This window comes from Nymphaea colorata, chromosome 8 (genome assembly GCF_008831285.2).
Source record: "Nymphaea colorata isolate Beijing-Zhang1983 chromosome 8, ASM883128v2, whole genome shotgun sequence".
Lineage (NCBI taxonomy): Eukaryota > Viridiplantae > Streptophyta > Magnoliopsida > Nymphaeales > Nymphaeaceae > Nymphaea > Nymphaea colorata.
The window spans coordinates 15736196-15760573 of record NC_045145.1 but is presented as its reverse complement, the minus strand read 5'-3'; the positions used below and the strand labels follow the sequence as shown (position 1 = coordinate 15760573).

Sequence of the window (24378 nt, the reverse complement as noted above, 5' to 3'; positions counted from 1 at the left end):
GACAAATTTAATATAACTGGAAAAGCGACTCTTTAAGTCGGAGCCGCAAGTCTGTACCCTCTTAAAATTCGTATTCTTGAAATAAGAAAAAAAAAAAAAGGCATGTTTGATAATATCATTTACAACATTTAAGACATATCAGTTGATGATCCTAAGTTCAGGAGAAGTTTTTCTTTTAAAGTAGTAAAAGGTTAGTCCAATATGAACTTTTTCTTGGTCTACACCTGGGTTCGACTCGCGTTCGATGCGACTCGGTTAGGTTTGACCAAGTTGGGAGATGAAGTCTAAGGCGAGCAACCACAGGGTCAGTCCGACAAACCCTAGGCCGCCGAGGGTAGGTCCGGTAATTTATGAATTAAAAGAAGCTATCTAGAAATTACTGAAAGGTCCCTTAAAAGAAAGCCCTTCCTGCCTTATCCGGAAAAGCGCAAACGACGCCTCTGGTTTTTTCTGAAATCACCAAGAAATTCCTTTCTACGACTGCGACAAGAATGTATCATATAAGTAGGCGCAACCACCCGTCCAACACGCCTCTAAATTCTCGAAATTTCCCAGAATTTCCCGGAATTTCACGTCAGGGCATTCCACGGCTACCCATCGTCTGTTGGGACGCCGGAGGAATCCAAAACCCCTCCCCTCATCGACGGGGAAGGGAAGGGGTGGTTTGGTCATTTGAGCTTCACATTGAAAGAACTTTTTTGGCAAAATCGCGGTAATAACTGCGCCGTAGATTCCTTTCGCCGGAGGTCTCATCCTCAACTGGCCCCGAACTTACTGGTTTGCTCTCCGGAGGTCGGTTTTTCCGGCTGAAGACTTAATTGCTCGGACCTGCACCCTGATAGTGCTTTTGCCAAACTCCGAGAGTGTCCTCGGTTGCAGAGACGACTCTATAACCATATATCCTCCTTAGAGAGAGAGAGAGAGAGGCCATAAATTCATCGGTTACGCTATTCTCTCTCTCTCTCTGTCTCGCTCGCTCTCTCTCTCTCTCTCTCTTCTTGGTTGCCATAATAACTCCGCGTCCATTAACTTCACTTCTATTTCAGAAGGAGGGGGCGAAATCCCCCGCGAGATCGAGGCCTGGATTGTATGGTCCACCAAGCGGTTTTTCGCCGGCGAGGGTGCCGTTAAGGTGGGGGAGGGGGAGTTATGAAATGGGTAGTCGAGATTCGAGGAGGGGAGTGAAGGAGAAGGGATATCCATCTCTTTCCGTTTCGGGGGTTCTCTGAATTCGTGATGAAGGAACTGTGGATGGGGTTTCGAGAGGGAGTGTAGGAGGAGAGCAGGAGGATGAGGGATTATGGTGGTGGGCAAACAAGGGTTCTGGTAGGGTTTATCGATGTATTTACATGGGTTGGAGGAGGCGTTCGGGGGAGTGACGGGGCCGGGTTATCACCACTGTGAGCGAGGGGAGAAGAGTTTGATGCTGGTGACGATGGACGGAGGGTCTGGCGACGATCAGGATGTGTCCGATCCCAGGAGGAAGAAGAAATACCACCGGCATACTGCCCGTCAGATTCAGCAGCTTGAAGCGTAAGTTGAACCCCTTCTCGAGAGAGAGAGAGAGAGAAGGAGAAAGAGTTGAGAGAGAGAGAGCCGACGAAATGGAAACGCGAAACGAAAATGATAGAATCATTTTGCTTTTTTGGCTTTTGGACATTCTTCGTCTTTTTCTTTTGTGAAGTATTAGTGCGTGGCGATGTGGTGTTGGATAATTGGTTGTGCTTTTACGTTAACAATTTGTGGGGGCTTTGATCTTTTGGCTACTTCCTGAGAATGAAAGTTTTGATGGGATCCTTTCTTTTTTGTGTTGGGATCTGAAGGATGTTTAAGGAATGCCCGCACCCAGATGAAAAACAGAGGCTCCAACTCAGTCGTGAATTGGGTCTCGAGCCCAGGCAGATCAAATTTTGGTTCCAAAACAGGAGGACCCAAATGAAGGTATTCTCATTCTGCACATGTGAAATCTTCTCTTTTAAAGGCTCTTTTTGGTGTTTTCTAACTTGGTGTTTTTTTTATTTGTTTTTGTAATCGTTTTGGTGCTCTATCTATCAGGCACAGCATGAGCGTGCTGACAATTGTGCGCTAAGAGCAGAGAATGACAAGATTCGCTGTGAAAATATAGCCATAAGGGAGGCTCTCAAGAATGTGATTTGCCCCTCTTGTGGCCCTCCTGTAGGCGAAGACATTTACTTCGATGAGCAGAAACTGCGCATGGAAAACGCTAGGCTTAAAGAGGAGGTTGAGCATCCATGAATTCTTCAATTTTCCTGCTTCTTAGCAAATCGGATTCTACTAGTTTCATAAAGTTGCGCTTTTCTGGGAAGTTCAGCTGATGATTTTTTCATGTTTATAATTTTTAGCTTGACAGAGTATCCAGCATCGCTGCAAAGTACATTGGGAGGCCTATTCCACAGCTACCACCAGTACAACCTGTCCACTTATCTTCTCTCGACCTAACTGTTGGTGGCTTCGGAAGCCAGCAAGCGCCGGGGCTCTCTCTCGATCTCGATCTTCTTCCGGGTAGTTCGGTAGGGGGTTCCTTGGTCGGGCTGCCGGTGCAGAGTGGAGGGGTCGCAGAATTGGAGAAGTCCTTCATGGTGGAGGTGGCCACAAATGCCATGGAGGGATTCATCCGAATGTTGCAGATGGAAGAGCCTCTGTGGATGAGATCCGTCACAGATGGAAGGGAGATTCTCAATCTTGAGGCATACGAAAGAATGTTCCCTCGACCAAGCCAGTCGAAAGCTCCGGATATTAGGACCGAAGCATCCAAAGATTCAGGGCTGGTGATCATGAATGGAATGGCTTTAGTTGATATATTGGTAGATGCGGTGAGCAAATAATCTGTCTCGCATAATATATCTGCTAGAATTTCTGCGGTAATGTTCCTTGAGTTATGACACGATGATCTTATCGCAGAACAAATGGGCGGAGATGTTTCCTACCATTATTTCGAGGGCAAGAACTGTGGATGTGCTTGCTGCAGGCATGTCCGGCAATCGAAGTGGTTCCCTGCAACTGGTAAGTTTATAACGCGTTTCTCTCCCTTGTCCAGAAAATGGGTGTTTGAGTTCTGATTGGAAAGTGGTTCAGATGTATGCAGAACTACAAGTGCTCTCCCCTTTGGTTTCTACTAGGGAGTTCTATTTTCTTCGATACTGCCAACAGCATGGACCAGGGACATGGGCAGTAATGGATGTTTCCGTTGATTGCTCCAAAGAAAGTCAGTTTACTTCTCCCTTGCGATGTCGAAAGCTTCCATCTGGTGTCTGGATCCAAGATATGCCTAATGGCTATTCTAAGGTAATCCAGTTGAGAACTGATGCTTATTTTGTTGTTTTACTAATGATTCTTCAGAATCCCAACAAAGTTCATTTTTTAATGTATTTGAGTTTCCCTTATATAGGTCACCTGGATAGAACATGTTGAAGTCGAAGATAGGAGTACGGTGCACCGAATCTATCGGGAACTTGTTCACAGTGGATTAGCATTTGGTGCCCAACGATGGCTTGCTACATTACAGAGAATGTGCGAAAGATATGCGAGCCTAATGGTGACCAGCATATCAACAAGGGAACTTGGAGGTGATAGGCATTCCTATTCCACTGTGATATCTCTTGCGACTATTTTTTTTTTTTTTCAATAATTTCCTATTTCTCACATTTTTTATGTTTTAAACAGTAATCCCTTCACCTGAGGGCAGGAGAAGCATGATGAAGCTTTCGCAGAGGATGATTAACAACTTCTGTTCTAGCATTAGTGCCTCCAGTAGCCATAGATGGACCACACTGTCCGGGGTGAACGATGATGGAGTTCGGGTCACTACCCACAAGAGCATTGACCCTGGTCAGCCAAATGGGGTTGTTCTTAGTGCAGCGACCTCACTGTGGTTGCCAGTGTCTGCACAAACCGTCTTCAATTTCTTTAGAGATGAGAGGACGAGGGCACAGGTAATAGTAGTAAATTCTGTCCACGTTACGCCATTCAAAAACAGCCTGAGCTGTGTAGAGACCTGGGATTTGATTTTTCTCTTCATAAATTTCCAGTGGGATGTCCTCTCTAGCGGTAATTCAGTTCAAGAAGTCGCTCACATTGCTAATGGATCTCATCCTGGCAACTCTATCTCACTGCTTCGAGTAAGCAACTAAAAACTCGTTTTTTTTCTCATCCTCGCTCACATTCCTAACTCCACTAAACTTTTTCCAGGCATTCAATGCCAGCCAGAACAACATGTTGATACTACAGGAAAGCTGCACAGATGCTTCGGGATCTATGGTGGTGTATGCCCCAGTTGATGTCTCTGCAATTAACATAGCAATGAGCGGGGAAGATCCTTCGTACATAGCACTCCTCCCTTCAGGATTCACTATATCACCCGATGGCCGCCATGATCAACAAAGAAGTGGCACTAGTAGCAGCAGCAGCAGCAGCAATGCCGCAACAGGTTCGTTGATAACAGTGGCGTTCCAGATTTTGGTTAGCAGTTTGCCATCAGCTAGACTCAATCTGGAATCGGTAACCACAGTAAATAACCTCATCAGCACCACTGTCCAACAAATAAAAGCTGCCTTGAATTGCTCTGGTGCCTGATGGGCACCTCATTAACTTGACCTGCACTCCCTTTTTTAAAGTATCAGAGAAGCCTCAGTTCTTGCTGCCTGCATTCAAGATATTTGTGGCTCCCCTTGAATGCTTCCATCAAGAGCTGACCTGCAGAAATTTTTCCGTTTTTTCTCTTTTTTCTCTTTCTTCTGTTTTTTGTCTCCAACACGCGCCCGCGGAAGAAGAATTCTCAGCACTAAAGAAGGAAAGAAAGGAAAAGGAAGGCCTCCAAAGAGGGAGTCAAGAACGCACCATAGATGTCTTATTTTGTGCTATATGGTTCGGGTATTGACTTCTGTTCAGGGGCCGGGCCTCCTTCCTATAGGAAAACTTTCTGATTTGGTTTGTAATCTCTTTATTTCCTTTTAATTCCATTTAGTTATTTCATATACACTTATTCCTTTTTTTTTTCTTTTCTTTTCCTTTTTTCTAAATTATCGTTCATCTGTGCTGCTGCCTCATTGCTGCTCTGCTTCAGTGCCATTATAGACTTTTGTGATTCTTCTCTTGCTTGTTTTTGGTTGTTGGCCTTTTAACTTGTAACAGAACGTACAGGGTAGTTTGGTCATTCTCTGGAAACATTATGGCTCCGTGCATCTCACAAAGCTATTCCTTCATTTCTTGGGGGCAACTGGGTACCGTTTCTTAAATGCATTAAATATTTTTTCTTTTATTTGGTGACGTATATTTATGAGAGAGAAGTCCTTACATTTACATGAAAGCGATTCCTAGTTAATGTACATGAAATGTGCAATAATATTACCAGATCGGCTGAAAGTGATGTTGGCAAACATTTTTATTGAGTTTGGCAGTCTACCGGGTGCAGGAAAACAACCATTTCAAGTAGTACCCATTTTGCTGCCTCTCCGATTCTTTAGCTGGAAATGATGAAAGATTCACTTAACTTGCACAAATCACCATCTTAAAAACAAATCATCTTCTTAAAGAAGTTCTTCTTACAGACGTCCGTCATAGTGGGTTTGGTGACGCTGTCCCTATTGATTCCCCGTAAACCTCTATGTGATCAAACTTGTCAGCATTAAATGGCTTGTGCCCTAATGCATCAGGACGGCTAGGATTAGTCAAACACAACACTTTGTAGAGGGACAAGTTTTCAGCCCGCCCACTTATGCTTGCCTGTGCCTTAAGGAGGAGGATGGATTGTTATTTATAAATGCAAATTATGGAGCATTATTTTTGAAATTCGAAGCTTTATATTTGAAAAACTAAAACATAAATAAAGAAGGAGGAAGAAGATGAGGGGCTATTCAATGCTTGAAAATCATGTTTATGACGGGTAGCAAGCAAACAGTGTGAGTAGCTTAAGGCATTTATGACGGCCATGAAAGCAGCACGTGTGGCAACAGCTAGGAGGAGCCAGCCATGGAGCTGGGCCAGCTGTGGGGGGAGAAGAGAAGAAGGTTAAGAGAGGCCATTTATTGTGGGACGGCTTTTGGCGTGCGTGTGTCCAAGGGGGAAGGGGAAGGGGAAAGGAAGAAAGCAGCAGACTGACTTACTGCCATCTTGAGTTGGGTGCACATGGTGCAGTTCCGCAACCCCCTTCGTCTCTACTCCTTTTTAGAAAAAATAATCGGCAGCTCCCACACCAACATGCCTTCATTCCCTTCATATCTTCTGTCCTGTTTCATTCTCTTTCTAGATTCTCTCTCTTAATTTTGAATGGTGCAATCGGTTGGGTTGATAGTCATGTCCTTAGTTCAATTTTACTTAGAGGATGCTATCTTGATGGTATCGATGAATGTTGAGTTTGGTATTAGGAGTGCCATTATAGAGGCTGGTTCTTGTCCCTCCCTCTTCCCCTTGGCTATCTCCTCTCTCTTTCTCACAACACATAAATCAGATCATGGCAAATACAACCATATAATCTGCACCATCTTTTCTTTTTCTGTATTGGAAGTTTAATGCGATGAGTGGAAAGTAAGGGTTGTTGTAGGTGCCATGTTTCTGATTGTTGGACCTCATCTCTCTTTAATTCTATAAGAAGGAGTAGTGCCCATAGTAACGGAATAAGAGACGCACCCCCTCTAGCAGCCTGTGTTTGTGCATGTGTGTGTGTGTGTAGAGAGTTCAGTACATGGGCATTAATGTGTTTATTATCACAAGTCACCTGATGAATATGGTCAGATAATAATGTAATCAATACTGTCTTTTTTGAAGTGTTTGACATTCGTCCAATCATCCGCTATCTACTGAATTTGAATGTCAATTATACTATATTTTTTTTAAGCAGATGGTTTTGTCCTCAGACATTAAATCCAAAAGCATCAGAAATTTGAACAAACGTTGGAAATGCCGGCAAATTTAAAAATTTGAATTAGCAAAAACAATTTTGGCAATCAAATATATATATACATATTAATTTCTCATTCAGAAAGGAGCTAAATGTTGTTGCAGGATACATCAAATGCAAATGCTCAACTTCTCTTTCCATGCGATGATTGCATGAAAGAAGTATGAAGATAGGCTTGAAAATGACATGGTGCCCACGAGATTCAATCCAAATGGACTTCATTGATTCCTCTATGTAAGGGGCAATCAAATTGTAGTGATATTACGTTGCACAGAAGTGATACAAATAAGATCAAGGAGCATTCACCTTATGGAGCATAAATGCGCCCCTCAAAATGGTTGACGAGCTCCACCGTGAGGCTCACTATGTGAGTTTGTGGTGCAATTCGACTGAGCTTACTTTGGCTATGGTTGGCAATCATATCTCGGGGTCTTGGGCTGCATTGGCATTATCGATGATAGTGGTATATTCTTCAACTTAGTTGTCGTGCTCCACCATTTTAAGATGCAAAAACATATATATAGCACCCACAAGAATCAAAATAAATACATGTTTTTTCATATGCTTTTAGTCCAACCAGCTATGTTATGCTCCTTAATTCTTTATATAACCATTTTTTTTTATGAACACTTTATGCTCGAGGGTGTTTGTATCAAATGCCTCTCATAATTAGTCTCAACAACAATGCAGCATGCTCCTTAGAAGCAAAACTGCTAAATTTTTTGTTTTGTTTTGTTTTGTTTTGTTTTTGGTAACGGTGAATACATAAATTGTATATCATAGATAGATGTTCGCATCTGCTCAAGAATGTGACCGAAACTCTATAATTACCACACTGGATAATTCATAACTCGTCCCAACCACTATCATGCAGCGGTAAATTAGAGATTAAAATGTGGCATTCACAAAATGCTTTTTAGTTAATTAATTGGACTATTGTTCTTGGGATCCATATTAATATGGTCCGATAATTTGTCAGGTTGAAAGTACTTGGGGTTTTGAGTTGCATTATTGTTAACTGTAACAACTTTTCAACTTAGATGTCTTACGCGATCATAACAATGGGCATAGGCTTGGCTCTAACCAGCTTGATAAAGAGTCAGGCTCGGATGAGGTCGCAGCCCATAATAGCAGCTCGAGCCTAGCTCGATTCCTGGAAACCCAAGCTCGAGTTCAGCCTTCTTAATATTAAAAACAATATTTTGATATAAAATATAATTAGTTATCATAATATATATACATATATATTTATAAAAATAATATCGAGTCAAGATCAAGTTTACTCCGATAATTTATCGGGGCAGTCCAGTGTTTAATTTTTAAGATCTGGTTAAGTATTGGGTATCCGACGACTACTTAAGATAATCGTCTAGTATATGATAATTGATAAGCTTAGCATCTTTATATATATATATACATATATCTTTTAATTACGTTAGATATTTTTCTATTAATCATTGCTAAAAAAAAAAATCAAAGGAAACGTGGAAGCCGAGCAAGGGCGTTGAATAATTGGAGACTCTTCCCATTGACACCCATAAAAGAATATAATATTACTTAAAGAGGAAAACTAAAAAGTAAGGGAGAGGTTGAAAGACGGACACGCTTTGGTGTAATTTACACATCCGTGCGATTAAAGATTTTCTTATTTTTTCATCTATTTATCGAAAATTACAAAAGGCCGCCTATACTTCAGGCGGATAACCGACTGTGACATAAACTTTTGTGCAGCATTGGATGGAGAACATTAATATTGAGTTAAATTTGTTCAAAAGTTAGGTAACTATTCATAATTTCTTTTTCTTTTTTGTATATTACATGAGATAGTCTCAAAATTAGAAAAGGACTTATTGGTTACAGATATTTTACATTGTGGGATCCGATTTAAGCAAGAAACTTGGGTTAAAGTGGAAACAAGAAACGCTTCAAAATGGGATTCAGGTTCGATATCCAATTCTTTGTGAGGGCAAACCAAATTTAATTAAAAAAAAAAAAGATTCAAAATGCCAATGCAACTAAAATAAGCATTTCCAGTTAATCCCAAACGGATTTAAATTTGAAAACTTGGTTGAAATCTAAATCCAAATTCAAATATTGAGTGAAATTCACTTGTTGGATGAACAATTTCATTCTTATTGCTTAACAAGAGACTGTGCCTGTACTTTCTGTCTTTTCTTTTTTTTTTTTTTTGTTTGAAATATGTTTTGCATGGATACTCGTTTTTATTAAAAAAGTATTTTATGTTCAAAATTTTTTATAAAAATATATTTTTTTTATTTCAACCAGCCGAGCCCAGGCTTGGGTTTGGGGCCTAATGGAAATTGCTACTTCCACCGCCCACAAATACAAAAAAAGTTAATGCTCCTAAGATTGAAAATAGGAACTGGCTACTTCCACCGCCCACCCTGCGTTTCTGGTATTTCTAATCCTCATCAGCAGAAAAAGAATTGGATGCTATGTTACCTCAACTTCCAACCATAGCATTCTCTTAATAAAGAAACTTAAAGTGATACGGATTCTAGGAAAAGAACCCCTAAATAAAAAATAATTAAGAAAAGAGAAAAATAAAGCAAACAAATAACGATTTACAGTGTCGGCTAAATGGAAATAACATTTTAATAATTATTAAATAGTAACAAAAGTAAAATAGCGAAAATTTCCATTACACAACCAATTGTTGCTACTAATAGAAGACAAGCTCAAAATTTCAATATTGTTAAAAACACATCTAACTTTTGCATTATTAAGCAAAAATCACGTGTCAAAAGCTAAGCCCTGGGCTATCACTAACTTAAAAATGGAGTTTAATGAGATGAAATGACTAAAGGACACGTAATCTAAACAAACTTCATGTTGATTAGTTCGTATTAGTAAGCTTCTTCAACTATATAACAAACTTTCTCGATAGTATGTAACTCTCTATCTCTTCATTTCAGCTTGGTGACGTATTTGAAAAGAGCGCAACAAGAGAGTCTTTAGGAACACCTTCTTTTCGCGGCAGTCTGCGTTCGTCTTGTGTAGGAAGATGTTCATTTTGCTATTCGGCTGCAGCGTCGTCCTCATTCTGCGGCTAAGTGATGGTGCTGTTCCATCTTTCCACTCTCTTCCCATCCCTCTTATTTCACTTTTTGTGTATTGTATTGTATGTTTTCTCCTTTGCTTTTATTTTGTGGCTGTAACTATTAATTTATGGTCTTCAATTTTTGATATACATCTTGATTTTATTGACTTTTTTTATCTTTATATATATATATATATATTATGTTATAAATAAAATATAAAACATATAGGCTTATCGGAAAAAAAAAAATCCACTCACCCTCAACCAAAAACGAATCCTTGACTCTTTTCGTTTTGAAAATGTCGTGTCAGACCTCTAGCAATGGAGATAATAATATCCGAAGTCCACGAGAAATGAGAAAAGGCTTTTCATATTCTACATTTAATACTCAATGCGTACACACTTTTAAGAAAAGAGCTTTGAATCTCGTGATGCAGACGTTCTATTGATAAGCTAACAGAGTAAAGTGAGGGCGTCATTATATTATGTGAGAGAAGCTCATTAATGGAGGGTCTGCCGAGAAAATCAGGTTAACCATTACTGCTATTGTTTTAAATATAAAGCTCCACGCTCTGTTAGTTGTTGGCAGGACAAAATTTATAAGGGGATGTTTAGTCGTCTTCTTTTTGTTCCTGAAAAATGTTGTCATGTTTAAAGTTTTTTTTGGTTTCTTTTAATATATAAAAGATGTATAATGTAGAAATAATAGTAATCGGAACTTCTTGAGAATTACATTTTATAGGAATTATTATAAAAAAAGTGCATTTATAATTTCAATTAAATGAAGTATGGCAAATTTGAGAAAGAGGGCAGCTCGTTTCTAAGGTTGACTAAATTATATTAAGATCTTGTTGAGTTTATCTCCGACAATATCCCGCCATATAAGACAAAGTGTCAAGCAAAATTAGCAATGCTTATAATTCATCAAAATCTTTCCTTGTCAAATCCCACATCTCATTATCATGGACCCCAAACTAACATAGTATTTTTGAAAGCATGGCGATTTGGAGAGTGACACGTTCGTTTTCGATTGCTATTTTCCTTTCTTTTCCAACATTTTCTGTAATCTTGTTCTTTCGTTATATATAATCTAATGTGTTTTTTCTAAGCGCATTATTTTCTATAGTTTTTTTAAATATTGATATTATTTCAGAAATATATATATATATAAACTATATTTGACCTTGCCCAGATGATGAGCATACAGTGATTGGTTGGAACAAATGAAATCTTGAAATGGTTGGGATGGGAGGCAGAGCACTTCCAAAGTTTCATGGGGCAACTCAACTTCTTATTATCCGAGTCAAAGCAACGAGTCATGTGCCAAAGCGAAACGAGTCGACTGAGCCATGGCGGTCGCCGAAGAGTTGCTGCTCCCACTGCCAACCGGTCCGTCGAAGAATAGCGGGCTGAAACGGTTCGAAAATTGATATGAAGCGATTCGGATTTTGGGGGAGGGAACTGGATAAGGAGTTGAACCATTAAATTTGGGTCACATTCTCTCCCTCGCTTCCAAAAGAAAAAGACCTCTTTTTCTATCGCAAATTAACCCTAACCCCTCATCTCTCTCTAAGGCGTTTCCTCGTTCTCTGTCTAGAAAGGCAAGCAGAGATGTCTCCCGGACTTCCTGTCTTCTCATTTTCTATTCTCTAATCTTGGGTTTTCTGTTCTTCTCGATCGCTCCTATCTTCGTTTTTTTTTTCTTCCTTCATTCTTTTTTAATAAATGTTTTGTGCTTATTTCAGGGAACAAGAAACTATCTTCGTTTTTTTCTGATAATGGTTTTTCTTCCGTTCTCTCCTGTGTTGCTTCGCCCGTGGTTGATAAACTTGATGTATTTACGTTTTGGGTTTCTGTTATTCTTTTGGGTCTTTGATGGTATCGGCTTGTTTTTGTAGGGTTTGATTTTGGAGGGAGAAAATGGGGTTCTTGGTGCAGACTTAGAGGGCAAAGAAGAGGGTCGTTGAGATATATATGTTGGTAGGATCTTCGGTTCTGGTTATATGGAAGACAGCGGAGGCTTGGGCGTGCGAACATGGGGGCTCCCCAACCAATCTCTGAAGGAGAACAGGGTGCTGCAGTTCATATCTGCGGTGGCCGAGCGAGAGAAGGCCCTCATGCCGCCGGACCGCGATTCTGTTGCTGCCGCTGCTGCAGCGGCAGCGGCTGCTGCACATCACGGCAACGCAAGGTTTATGGACAGGAACGGCTCCATCTCGGCGTACTCGGTAGCGCACACCGCACCGATCGAGTTCTCGAGGGAGGCATGGCTGCACCATAGAGATTTGCAATGCGTCACTGCCACGAACGCGAAGCTTTTCCACCCAATGCCGTCGAACTCGAATTACGGTGGCAAAGATTTTGGCGCTGTTCTGCACGAGCCGTCGGCCACCCAGATGCTGCAGATCGGCCCCTCTGGTGCGGTGAAGCAGGAAACCCTGCAGGAGGGTGCGGTCGGTATATCGGACGGCGTAGGGAGGACGGATAATCCAGCGAAGAAGCAGCCAAAGAAGGCGAAGAAGGCCAGGACGAAGGTTTCGGTGGTGAAGGACGAGGCCAACGGCTCTGGTCCTTCTCAGAAGGCGGTGAAGAAGAACGTTGGCGTTGTCGTCAATGGGCTCACTTTGGATCTCTCCTGCATTCCGGTGCCTGTCTGTTCGTGTACTGGAGTCCCACAACAGTGCTATAAATGGGGTTCTGGTGGATGGCAGTCGGCTTGCTGTACAACGAGTTTGTCAATGTATCCATTGCCTATGAGCCAGAAGAGGCGGGGAGCTCGGATAGCAGGGAGGAAGATGAGCCGAGGGGCGTTTAAGAAGGTTTTGGAGAAGCTTTTATCTGAAGGACATAGTCTATCTAGTCCGGTTGACCTAAGACCTTACTGGGCCAAACATGGTACTAACAAATTTGTTACTATCAGGTAAACTTTAGATAATCGATGTTGGTATCTTCCATCTGATCTCATGTTAGGCCTCTAGAATGATGTATTGGCCGGCTTCGGTTGTATATATCTTTTAGGCCCTTTTGTAGAGGTGGTTTTTTGAATTAGTCTGTAACCCCCCAGAAATGATCCTGGTCATATCACAGTGTCGTCGGAAGCTAAAACAATTCCTTTTTCTTGCAATTTGGTGTTTTTGCATTATTATGCAATTTGAGACAGATATAGTTTTTTCCATTATGGATTTGGATCGTCTTCTTAAAACTCAATATGTTCTGGGGCTTTTTGTTGAAATGCTTAATGAATTGCAAACACAAAAGAAAAATTGTTTAAAGGCACATATTGTTGATGCTCTCCCTTTTGCCTTCTCTCTGAGCTAGAAGTTTATTATGTGCATGTTTGAATGTCATATATGTATTGTTGTCTTTCGCACGTCTATCATTTTGTCATGATCTGCGTGACTGAGTTTTTTTGGCTTTTTAAATTTACGGCAGCAATGCTGTGGGGATCCTTTATAGAGCTAATGTATAACACCAACCTTTTGTATCATTTGGGTGCATTCCCTACCAACTTGGTGGCTTGTGGATACATTCGTTAAGGTTCCAAAATAGAAGCTGCAAATTACCATCCTGAATACACACTGATGGTATTTAAATGTCTTTGATAATTGACTCTGTATACCTATTTTTTTAGTTTATTGTACATTATATTTTAATATTGTGGGCTGAATATGGGTACATATTCAAAAGCAAGTTTAAGTGCCCTAGGCTCGTTTTATAGTTACCTAATGTTTACATCTCTTTCAATGTTTACATCTCTTTCATGAATTTAACAAATGAAGATATGGAATGCTATTAGAGTGGGTGGGCATGGACATTCTAGCAATGTTGTTAAATGTGGAGGTGAAGTTAGGCATTGATTCTATCATGAGGCGAGGCGTGGCGTAAGCTTCAGGATCAAAATTGTAAAATATATAATAGATATACAAATAATGAAAAATTTGAACAAACAAAATTAAAATAACAAATATATAATTGAAGAACAGTATGAAAGACATATTTAACCCGAGTTGATCATATTTTATATACATATATGCATGCCGTTACTGTATTGAAGCAGTGCACATGATAAAAAAACAACAAAGAGAGATGCAAAAGCATCATCTTCATTAAAAAAGTAAGATGATCATGGCAACTTCGTTTTATCATTTTATTTGATTGAATGCTTTGTTGAACGCCCAATTTGTACCGAGTAGTCTTAATAGTCATAGTATCATCATCTATAATAGTCACGGGAATCTACTTAAGGTCGACATCCTTTGTTAGTCGTTTTATATGCCGCCATGATTTATTTTTTGTGTGTCTGAATAGGGCACACAAAATGTTGCGAGAGACAATGTTGCATAAAACATTCCATCCTAAAATAAGCATCTCAACTGTGGTTTTCATCAAATTACATAGGGAAAAGTGACGATATTATTATTAGTCAATCCATGCATGTAATGGGATAATGGAAAGACAATCTTGGTATTTCCATACATGCCAACATAATATTAGCAACACGCATCTCCAAAGAGGGTTTACACAATTGCGAGATAGTATGTTTAATGTAATGACTCCCTCAAGCATGAAGTTTTTCTTCACAATTCAAAAGTACGCCTAGCTTGGGCCAATTTCTGTGATATTCAGCCTTCATGTTAGGACATTGTATGTCAACTTCTCAAGGGTTTTCAGGGAAACTACCAAGGGCGTCAAAATATTAGGATATTTTCCCTCTATGAGATTTTCCAAAGAACTGCATCTCAGTGATGCTATTTATGCTTAGCTGAAGCCAACTGAAAACAAAGAAAGAGTCAACAAAGTGAAGGAATAAATCTCATCGTCCTCGCTGCTAGTTCCATTAAGTCCTCTAGGTTGTTGATGAGGGGGAGAGAGCAGAAGTGGGTGCGGGTACCACTTGAATCTTGGAGCTTGCAAAGAAAAGCTACTTGCTGTAGATCTCCACGACAGTCATGTAAGAAGGCTCGACATCAAGGTTCTTTTGGCCGTTGACTAATTTAAGGAAGGAATGCATCTCGAAGGAAGCAAGATCACCAGTCTAAGGGAAGTAGAGGAGGTACTGCCACAATGGATCAAGAGAGAAAAAGAGATCCCTCTACCTGAGCAACTTAGAGAATCGAGAGAGAGAGAAAGAGAGGCTATGAGGTTGTGATATAGAGTGTCAAGGTAGTGAACTGCGGCAACATCAATGGTGAGATTCTTTCAAGGGTTATGGAAAGAGAAAAAGGGGGTTTTATTTTTTCCTTAAAACGATGAACAGGCATGAACTATGGTGACATGTGCCCTTCAAAGTAAATCGCCATGCATCAGCGCAAGTTCGCCTTAGTATAACGCCTCAGGGCATTTTTGTATGTCGATTCTCCGAGGCGTATGCTGCTTGCATTGAGGTGTACTCCTCTAATAACTGGGCATTCTAGACTCTATATCATTCATATGCCTTTGTTGATGTTGCATATCCACGTGAATCTAAGAAATGAATAACGAAATGTTGTTAGAGTGGTGGACCTTAAATATTCTCCATCCTATGTCATTCCTTTAATACAGTAATGCAATAAAAATGCTATTCTCACAGTCTTTACTCTTTAGTAATTATGTTCATGCTACAAATGAAGGATAGGCTGTTTAGGAATTAAGTGTTATATTTTATATTTGGTAAGTTCTCTACATTTGGGAAAGTTCTGTTGTGATGATTTATCAGTTATGTCTTGAAAGCAATCTTTTAGACATTGCCACAATCTGGTAAATGATCGCAAAATCTTCCAGTCTTAATTTCATGGAATGCTGGAGACAACTGTGCAACATTATTACCAGATGGATTCTAAATTGATAGGATTCAAGTGTAAAAGTTTGAAAATATTCTGTCGTATTCAAAGTGAGGGGTAAAAATAAAAAAGTTACTCTTCTCATAGTGGTTGGTTTAGGAATCTATGAGGTGAAGGTTTGGTCTCAAACTGCTTTTAGGACATTATTTGCAAGACCTAGGTTTTTTTTTTCTTCAGTCATGTTATGGTTGGACCAGTCTACTCTGCAAGTTTCTTTAACTGTTGTTGAAGGGCCTCCCTCTTGCAACTTGTTTGGACTTACGAAGATGTCATGAAATATCGATGCAAGGCATGCAACTGCTGAATACAATTTGATAGATTCATAAAGGAAGCTCTCTGCGTATGATGTTGAGGATGTATTGACACCAGCAAGGGTTACATGGTTGGTCCTTGTTGACCAGTTCATGTAGAACAGTTCCAGCCATACAAAAACTTTTGCATCTAGATCCACTAACTTTATCTAGCTTCTAGGTGACACTTAATAGAATGTGATGTGGGACCTTTGATAGCACTGAATATTTCTTCAGTTGAATTATTCCATGATTTATGGCAGTTGAAATTTTTCTGGAGAAAAAATCTAAGCTGAATAATTATCAAAGCCATACAGTGCCCAGAAATATTGCCTGTTTTTGATGGCATCAAGTATGATGGTTTAAGGTTTTAACGAAAAAGTGCACCAGAAAAACTTTCAACTGCCCATCAAACTCCCCCTAGTTTCTTGACTTTTTTAGTTGTGATGAGACTAAATCTTACTCCTGGTAATTGTCTATATATCCTCAGTTGGAGATTACGTGAGCTTTGGCATATATGTGTCTATTTGCAGAGAAAGAATAGATGCACTTGGTATATATAGTGATCTTAGGATGCCTTGACATGTGTTTTGTTAAGATGCTCTTACTAGGGTAGTAAGATATTCCTGTCACCATGTAGGGTATAGGGAGAATATTCGAAGGAATTACATCTGAATGTGATGTGAAAAACGTCAATATTTCTTTTCACTCTTCTGCAGATGTACATCAATTGATGAAATTTATTGGTTACACCTAGCTTGGGTTGGACTTGTTGAAGTGGCTATAACTATAATTGGTAATAGCGTGGATGCATTCTTGTTCTGGCTTTATGACTATTGATGCTTGTCATCTACTGATTGCTACTTTTCTTACTCTTCTATTTGTAGTTGTTCTTGAACAAAGGATTCCTAGGTCATCCTCATGCATCTTCCTTTTTTTGTCGATTTTGTTATAAATTTATCATTTGGAGTCGGTAAAATGACCTGAATCCATATATGCTACTAGTACCATTTGGTAGATGGAGTCATATAATCAAAATACGTAATGTTGTTGGCCTTGATATGATCAGTTTCTCTGTTCGATTCCCTTTAAACATGTGTTATATTAACATCTCTTTCTCCCTCTGTGTGTTATCAAAACTTCATTGGTTTTGTTTCTTGTCATCCTTGTAACATGTCAGCTTCTTTATCATGTTCAAGTAACTTCCATTTCTGTAAAAGCAGAAAAAAGTAGACGGTCAAACGCCTCCTTCTTGTATGTGGATCATGAACTTGTTCGCAAATGAAATTACCAATATCTAACCAAATTTATTGATTTTTCACCCTTTAGACAGCTGAATTCGCAAATCTTAGGTTTCTTGCTATACTGATGGTATTTGATATTTCTTGATGGCAAGATTTCCAAAACTGCTACAAAGTAGTGTGGGCTGTTGACTGAATTGACGGAAACAAATAATTTGTCTTTTTCGCTTTCTACCCAAAGGAAATCTGAGGTTTTTCCATGGAAGGCCTGCAGGGGAATGTGACGAAATGTAGTTGTTCGTGCTGCATATATCTGGATATATGTCAGCTAGGATTGTGGATTTTTTTTTTCTTTTAGGCATGCTCGAAAAGTTGCTTGTTACTTATTTTTCCTTGTGTGGTATACCTACTACCCGGCGGTTTTATGCATGCGTATTATATTTTTTTTGGCTGCCCCTTGGATGTAAGGCTAATTCCTATTTGCCATTCTAGGCACCTCTCTAACCATATGCCTATATGCGATAGACCGATAGGTAACCAACTATGATCTCATATACTTTTCCAAGTGCCCTTTGTTATGATAGTTTGATTTGCAGTGGGTAGGATTTCTTTGATGTGTAATGTTCAACTATACCGTTCCCTTCCTCTATGTGTCCTTCGTTAGAAGAGCCAACCTATGGATGTCCACCATTCTTTTCAAGGGAATTGATATAAGTGTAATTATATCCTCGTAAAAATGTTGTCTTCGCTTGGATTTCCTCACATTTTTTCACTTCCACAACGTTGGGTATCGATAGCTTATGGTTATTCCTACGAGGAGCCCGACGAGGGGCTGAAATTTTCTTGGAATGATGACCATTGCTTGGGTCCTGTCCGTGCAATTCAGTCAATGCAGTAACAATTACTTACTATCTTCGGATATCGATTCCATCTAATGTTGGTGGTAGATGTTTCGGCATATTAACTCTTTATGTATACGCATGTGCGAGCGAGAGAGAGAGAGAGACATCCGTTACTTTAGTCAAGTTGTTGAAGGTTCTAACATCTATGATCTAAAAAGAGCGATATTTTCCTGAATTATTTATGTCCACTTTTTGCGATGATAAATATTTAAAGATACGCATTCCCTTGCCCATAACATTGTCCTCAACTTTTTAGTTTCATCTTGTGGTTACATAATGGAACTTTGTACCTCAAAGTTTATGGTAAATGTGGTATCTGGTTCTGTCACTGGTGTGTTTCTTTTACGCTAATTCTTTTGTGGAAGGCATTTGGGTTATGTTACGAGTTACGACACTTAAATTTGCCGTTTAGACGACCAAGAAGTAGGAAAAGGAATGGTCAGGTGTGTTCTTCCATTCACGGGTGATTTGCTCGTATACTCTTCTTCCCAGTTTTAGTAAAATCTATGGACGTATCTGAAAATCCCTTAAAAGTTGCACGATTTGTCACAAGAGATGGCGAGGGGCAATTGTAGCTTCTCCTTTCTGTGCTCGTGAATTCAGGATCTCGCCCTCTGGTGAAGAAGGTTCCCATACATATTGGACCTTAACGTAATTGAGAATCTTAGTTTGATGAAACTGGCGTCCATTTTTTTGGCACATTAGCATCTAGTCGAAATTCAAACCTCTAAAATCAGAGGAATCAAGCACCCCATCGCTTGCCCTCGTGTTAAAACTTTGGCAATAAAGAAGTAACTCGGTTCTCAGTTTTATCAATCGCTGTGGTGTACGTTGGACTGCCGGATTATGTTGGAATTCCAATCTTCATACCAATTTTTGGCACCGAACAATTCAATCAGATTCAGCAATTACTGATCCTATGTTTGGTACTCTGTCACACGGACACCCCTAGAAGGGTGCCGTACTCGTGTCAACATGGCTGGATGAGACATGGCCTGGACACGGCTGACTCCCTTTTTTTCTATTTTTATTGTATTTTGATAGTTTTGTACAGTTGATATACAGTTTATGAATATAAACACTATGTATTTGTTGGCTTAAAATTTTATTGTTGCTGTGTGTGTGTGTGTGTGCATGTGTGTGCATCCACACCCATGCCCGTGCTCATGTGACATATGCCTGGTGATTGGAATTGGTTAAGTGCATTCATTAATGAAATGGGGTCTCATGGAAGGCTCTATGGCTTTCTAACTAGGGCTGGCTCCATTCATATTTCATAGTCATGCTTGGCCGCAACGGAATTGGAAGAATTTTTTTTTCATGTAGAAGTATTCTTGAGAGAGATGCCTGCCGACTCTTCATGGTGGTGTGCAATCCACTCATAGTGGGGTAGCTAGGCTGTATCTGGAGCCAAGTTTGGGCCTTTCACTTGGTCAGGTTTATCTGATTTACAGACCCAAATTTGGTCTAAAACGAACTGACAAGAACCGATACTACACTTCATCTTTAGCCGAAAGGCCGAGAAAAGCATAAATTTGGTTTGAAACTAGAATTATTAATGACGAAAATTTTCATGTGGTGTACATGCAATTTCATATGCAGAACCAAATACATGTAAATTTTTGAATGGCGATTAAGCCAGCTAGTCCAATTCCACCCTTAAGCAACCACATCTGTTCCTGAGGTTGACTCTGAACCAAATCGAATCATATCTGAATCGGTGACGAGACTCACTAAAGTTAACCTGTTTACATCCCCATCTCAAATGGTGTTATCAGCTAGACGGGTTAGAATAGACTCAAGACACAAAGATCCAACATAGGAAGACTAGAATCAGAATCTTCTCTAGTTGACACGTTCTAAAGAACAGTAGTTTCCGGTTCCTTTCGCAGAAAAATATGCCTCTCACTGCATTTGTGAAATGGTACTCCTTTTTCAATGGGAAAACACTTTAAAATAAGTTCATTCTGTTTAAATAGTAGTCTCACCTTATTTATTTTATATCAATGGGAATAAATAGTTAGGTCTTTGAGGTAAATTTCTGCAAACACACCCCTGTGCTAATCTCTTCTGCAGTCGTTTATACGAGGGCATTACGTGACAGGAACACTGCGTTTTTTTAATTTCTAGACGTTCCTGCTACCAAAAGCCCTCTAAATTAACTGTGTACATAAAATCTGTAAGGTCCAAATTCGCAGAAACAACTCCTGATCAGATAATGGCATGAACACCGGGATGATAGAAAGGATACTACATTTTGCTTACAGTGTCTCATTATCTCATGGCTATACAAATGCATTCCGAACCCGGAAACGTGATTTCGATCCCACTTAGAAAGGTGATTAATGTGAGAACTCCCACGCTTTTAGTAAACATGGGGAGGAATGATCAATGAAGCAGCAAAAGGATCGCCCATACTAGCACTACCACCATGGTCTTTTGAGTTGTCTCTCTCATTATCTGTCAATAAATCATCGTTGAACACAACCCAGTTTCTGGTAACAATGGTGGTAGTGTCTCTCAGACTTCCACAACCTTCTCCTTCTCCTCCTCCCACTTCTTCTTCTTCTTCTTCTTCTTCCTCTTCCTCGTCCTCCTCTACCATTCCATTGCAGCTCCCTTCCCCTGCACCCATGACACCCTTTTGCACAGAGACCCCATATATGAGCCTCTCGAGATCTTCGATGTCGTCTGCTGGAACCTGCTCGATGGCCGGCAGCTCTGACGCGTTCAGAACTCCGATTTCCCTACAAACTTCGAAGTACTCGCTGAGACGGGATCCCTGCGAGGCTGCCTTCCGTAATATCTGCAGCGCCCCAACGGCCTCTTGGCGGTTGGCGTTGAAGATTCCGACAAGGACCCGAGCGATGCCGTGGCAAATGCCGCCATAGACGTCGAAGATCTCGATGACCACGCAGTCCATGGCTTCAAGGATCAAGGTCACGTTCATGCCGTCGGAATAAGGCTTAATCTGTAGCAACAGGTCTAGGAGCGACTGTGAGCGCTCTAGGCGAGTCAATACCCGACCGGTGACGGAATTCAGGCCAGGTTGAAAGCTCTGGCTGCCGTCGTCGATGGCCAGCAAGCATGATTTCTCGTCGAGGAAGGCGAAGTAGGCTCGCACGAACGCTGTGTATCCCCATGATCGTGCGTGCCTGCAGAAATGATCCTGGAAACATAGTTACTGTGAATATAACAGCCATAAACGATATTTTCTTGGTAATTACAGATTCAACAGCGAACGACGATCGTTTGCATGCATGAAAATTAATAATTTGTCGTCGGTCCAAGCCCTTATAACGACAAAAACGCGTTATGAAGGGAAGGAAGAGTTTTTCTTGATCATCAAAGGTGGAAAGGAAGAAGAGATGGATTGCCTGGAAGTTGGAGAGATCGAAGGGGAGACGGCCGATCTTGTCGAGGAGGGGAGTGCGGGAGCAAAAAACGCCATGGATGAGGATGAGTCCCTTGAGTGCGACGACCCAGCTGCGCGTCCGTTGCATGCGGCGGGAGAGGGTGAGGAGGAGGGGGCGGAGGAAGGTGGAAGGAGAGGTGCGCACCCAAGTGAACACCCTCTGGGCGTTGGTGTAGTCAATGCGGGATGGGTCGTGGCTTGTCGCCCTGATCACCGCCGCCTCCAGGTCGGGAAACTGGCGGCCGCCTGCGCCCTTCCGCCGCCCGGCCATCAGCTTCGCCATCCACAGGCTGTGCCCGTCCTTCACAGCCGCCGCTGCCCTCCTCCACAGCGTCGTCGCCCTCCTCTCCTCACCGCTCATTGCCCTCTGCACCGCAGCACTTCACGGCCGAATCTGGAAGGACGTCACCATGCAACAGAATGGTTTCATGTCTCTCCCTCACTCTTTTTTTTCTCCTTCTTCGGGTGTTCTTGTTTGGAATTCTTCTCTATTTTTCTTATTTGGAACGATGGTGATGAGAGAGGAGCACGATCAGGAAACGTTAGTATTGATCGGAAAATTTAGAGAGAGAGAGAGAGAGATGGGGGGAGAGGGAGTTGAGGTGGAGGAGAAAGGATGAATTGTCTTGAAAGAAGACAGGCAAAAAAAGTTGGGAGTTTCCCATGTGGTGGTGGTGCACCGGCGACTTCGTCAACCCTACCACGCGTAATTACGCGGCATGCGAACTGCTATTTGAAACATGGCAACCGCGACGAGAGGGAAAGAAAAAATAAAGTTGACAATAAGCATATGAAACTTTTAATAACTTTGATCAATCATATAGCTTCAGTGTGCTATAACTTCAATATATATATATATATATATATATATATATATTAGTAATAAAATTGACTTTTTAAAATTGTAACTATCTTTATAAAGTATACATCTTATGCCTATATATTTGCATAGCTTACAAATATAAAAGCTATATACCTTTGAAAAAGTGTATGTTTACGAATAGTAGACATATTTTTTTTTTACCAATAGCACACAAAAGTGCTTAAGGAAAAACCTTATTTGAACTTTCAACGGAAATATAACAAAATAAATATATATATCTTAATTAAGTGAACAATGACTTAGTCTATTTAGAATCACCCAAGACTATTTGATCCATTGTGATGGATGACTAAAAAAAAAAAGAAGAAAATTGTGGGAACTAATATTAGAAGGTGAAAATGCTTAACATTTTTTTTTATCTCTTCTCTCAACTGTCAATCAGGATTGATGATTGGAGGATCCTCATGAGTGAGCTGGGTGACTCTCCGGAGCCATATTCATCATTCAATTTTTTTATATATCTTTTATTAATAATATAATGTTAGTGTGCTATGATTTTTTTTTATAACCTAATGATACAAAACATATACGTTTATAAAAAGTAAAGATCTTTTGTGTGCAACAGCTTTTTATGATTTAAGAAAATACAAAACATATAATTTTTATAAAAAGCATAAGTGTATTATATGTTTTTTCAAACGAATATCTCATCTTTAAATTATGTATTTCTGTTTGTTATATATAAACTTGGTATAAATTAAGAATGAAACATATGTCCCTCTGTAGATATTTAAAGTATATATATATATATATATATTTTACTGTACATAAACTTGGTATAGATTAAGAATGTATGTCCTTTTTAAATAAGGATATGTCTATTAATACATTTTCTGAAAGTGAAAGTACAAGAAAACTTTTGCATATATATATTAAACTAAAAAGCATGCAAAATTAAAGAAAAAAGTTTATTGGAACTTATTAATAGAAAACGAAAAATAAACGTATATTTTTCATTACTCACATATCTTTAGTGTGTTATCAGCTTTTTGTAAGTAAGGATCATACAGTTTTATGTTCTTAAATTAAGTTATATAACGCTTAGAGCACACGCACGAAATGTGCACACCTTGAAGAAGTACATATCTATTGTTAATAGAGTTACACCTTTTTATAAAATCATATTGTTTATTGTACATTCTTAAGTTATACAAATTTATAGCAGAGAAAAGACTCATACTTCTTATAGGTATATACGTATACTTTTATATCCTTAAGTTGTGCCCAAAAAAAGATATTTATAGTATACACACTAAAGGTATATAATTAATGAAACATTTATTTTATTTTTTTTAATTAAAGAGTTCAGAGGAAGCTTTTTGTGCACTAGTTCTATGTACCCGGGCTTGTTGTGTGTGTGTGTGTGTGAGAGAGAGAGAGAGAGAGAGAGAGGTGTGCATGCTGTAGATTCCGAAAGGAGTATATATTGTTGTATCGGCACCTATAACATAGATTACACGAGTAATTAGTTAATTAACCCATCTAGAATATGTGGATCAAAAGTATGACTAGAGTTGACGCTTCTATATTTACCTCTAAGGTTGTGCGTTTCACAAACTAACCGTATATATGAAGCCGATCTTCATGTTGAAAACGTGAAACATAATAATTTTACAGGCTATCAGTCTTCCTGATGTATGTAATATCAGATTTTAGAAGGATGCATTAATTCGTTGATCGTGTGTTTGTGAATGCCGTGTTAAACACATAATTTATTGTTGCAAGAAAATTCTGATACCAACTTTATGCAAAGATGTTCCTCTAAAGTTTGAAAAGATTATATACTTTTGTTCCAAATTTCTCGAAAGATTGCACTCAACGAGATAGAAAAAAAAAAAAAAAAAAAAAGGC

At 39.7% G+C, this 24378-nt stretch overlaps 3 protein-coding genes across 3 annotated transcripts; 2 read left to right on the top strand and 1 right to left on the bottom strand.

Moving 5' to 3' along the window:
- The first annotated feature begins 599 nt into the window (after positions 1–599).
- LOC116259448 (homeobox-leucine zipper protein ROC8-like) lies at positions 600–4996 on the top strand. Its single transcript, XM_031637277.2, has 10 exons — positions 600–1533; positions 1824–1941; positions 2056–2241; positions 2364–2834; positions 2923–3024; positions 3097–3306; positions 3410–3587; positions 3685–3953; positions 4050–4139; positions 4210–4996. The coding sequence occupies exons 1-10, from the start codon at positions 1340–1342 to the stop codon at positions 4591–4593; spliced, it is 2202 nt and encodes a 733-aa protein (XP_031493137.1). The 5' UTR covers positions 600–1339; the 3' UTR covers positions 4594–4996.
- Positions 4997–11434: 6438 nt separating this feature from the next.
- Positions 11435–13253, top strand: LOC116258365 (barley B recombinant-like protein A). The gene is made up of 2 exons (XM_031635489.2): positions 11435–11578; positions 11876–13253. Exon 2 carries the CDS (start codon positions 11981–11983, stop codon positions 12899–12901), a length of 921 nt encoding a protein of 306 aa, XP_031491349.1. The 5' UTR covers positions 11435–11578; positions 11876–11980; the 3' UTR covers positions 12902–13253.
- Positions 13254–20149: 6896 nt separating this feature from the next.
- On the bottom strand, positions 20150–22245 carry LOC116259292 (putative clathrin assembly protein At1g25240). The gene is made up of 2 exons (XM_031637031.1): positions 21607–22245; positions 20150–21398 (listed from the first exon to the last, which is right to left on the bottom strand). Exons 1-2 carry the CDS (start codon positions 22003–22005, stop codon positions 20595–20597), a joined length of 1203 nt encoding a protein of 400 aa, XP_031492891.1. The 5' UTR covers positions 22006–22245; the 3' UTR covers positions 20150–20594.
- Positions 22246–24378: the final 2133 nt, after the last annotated feature.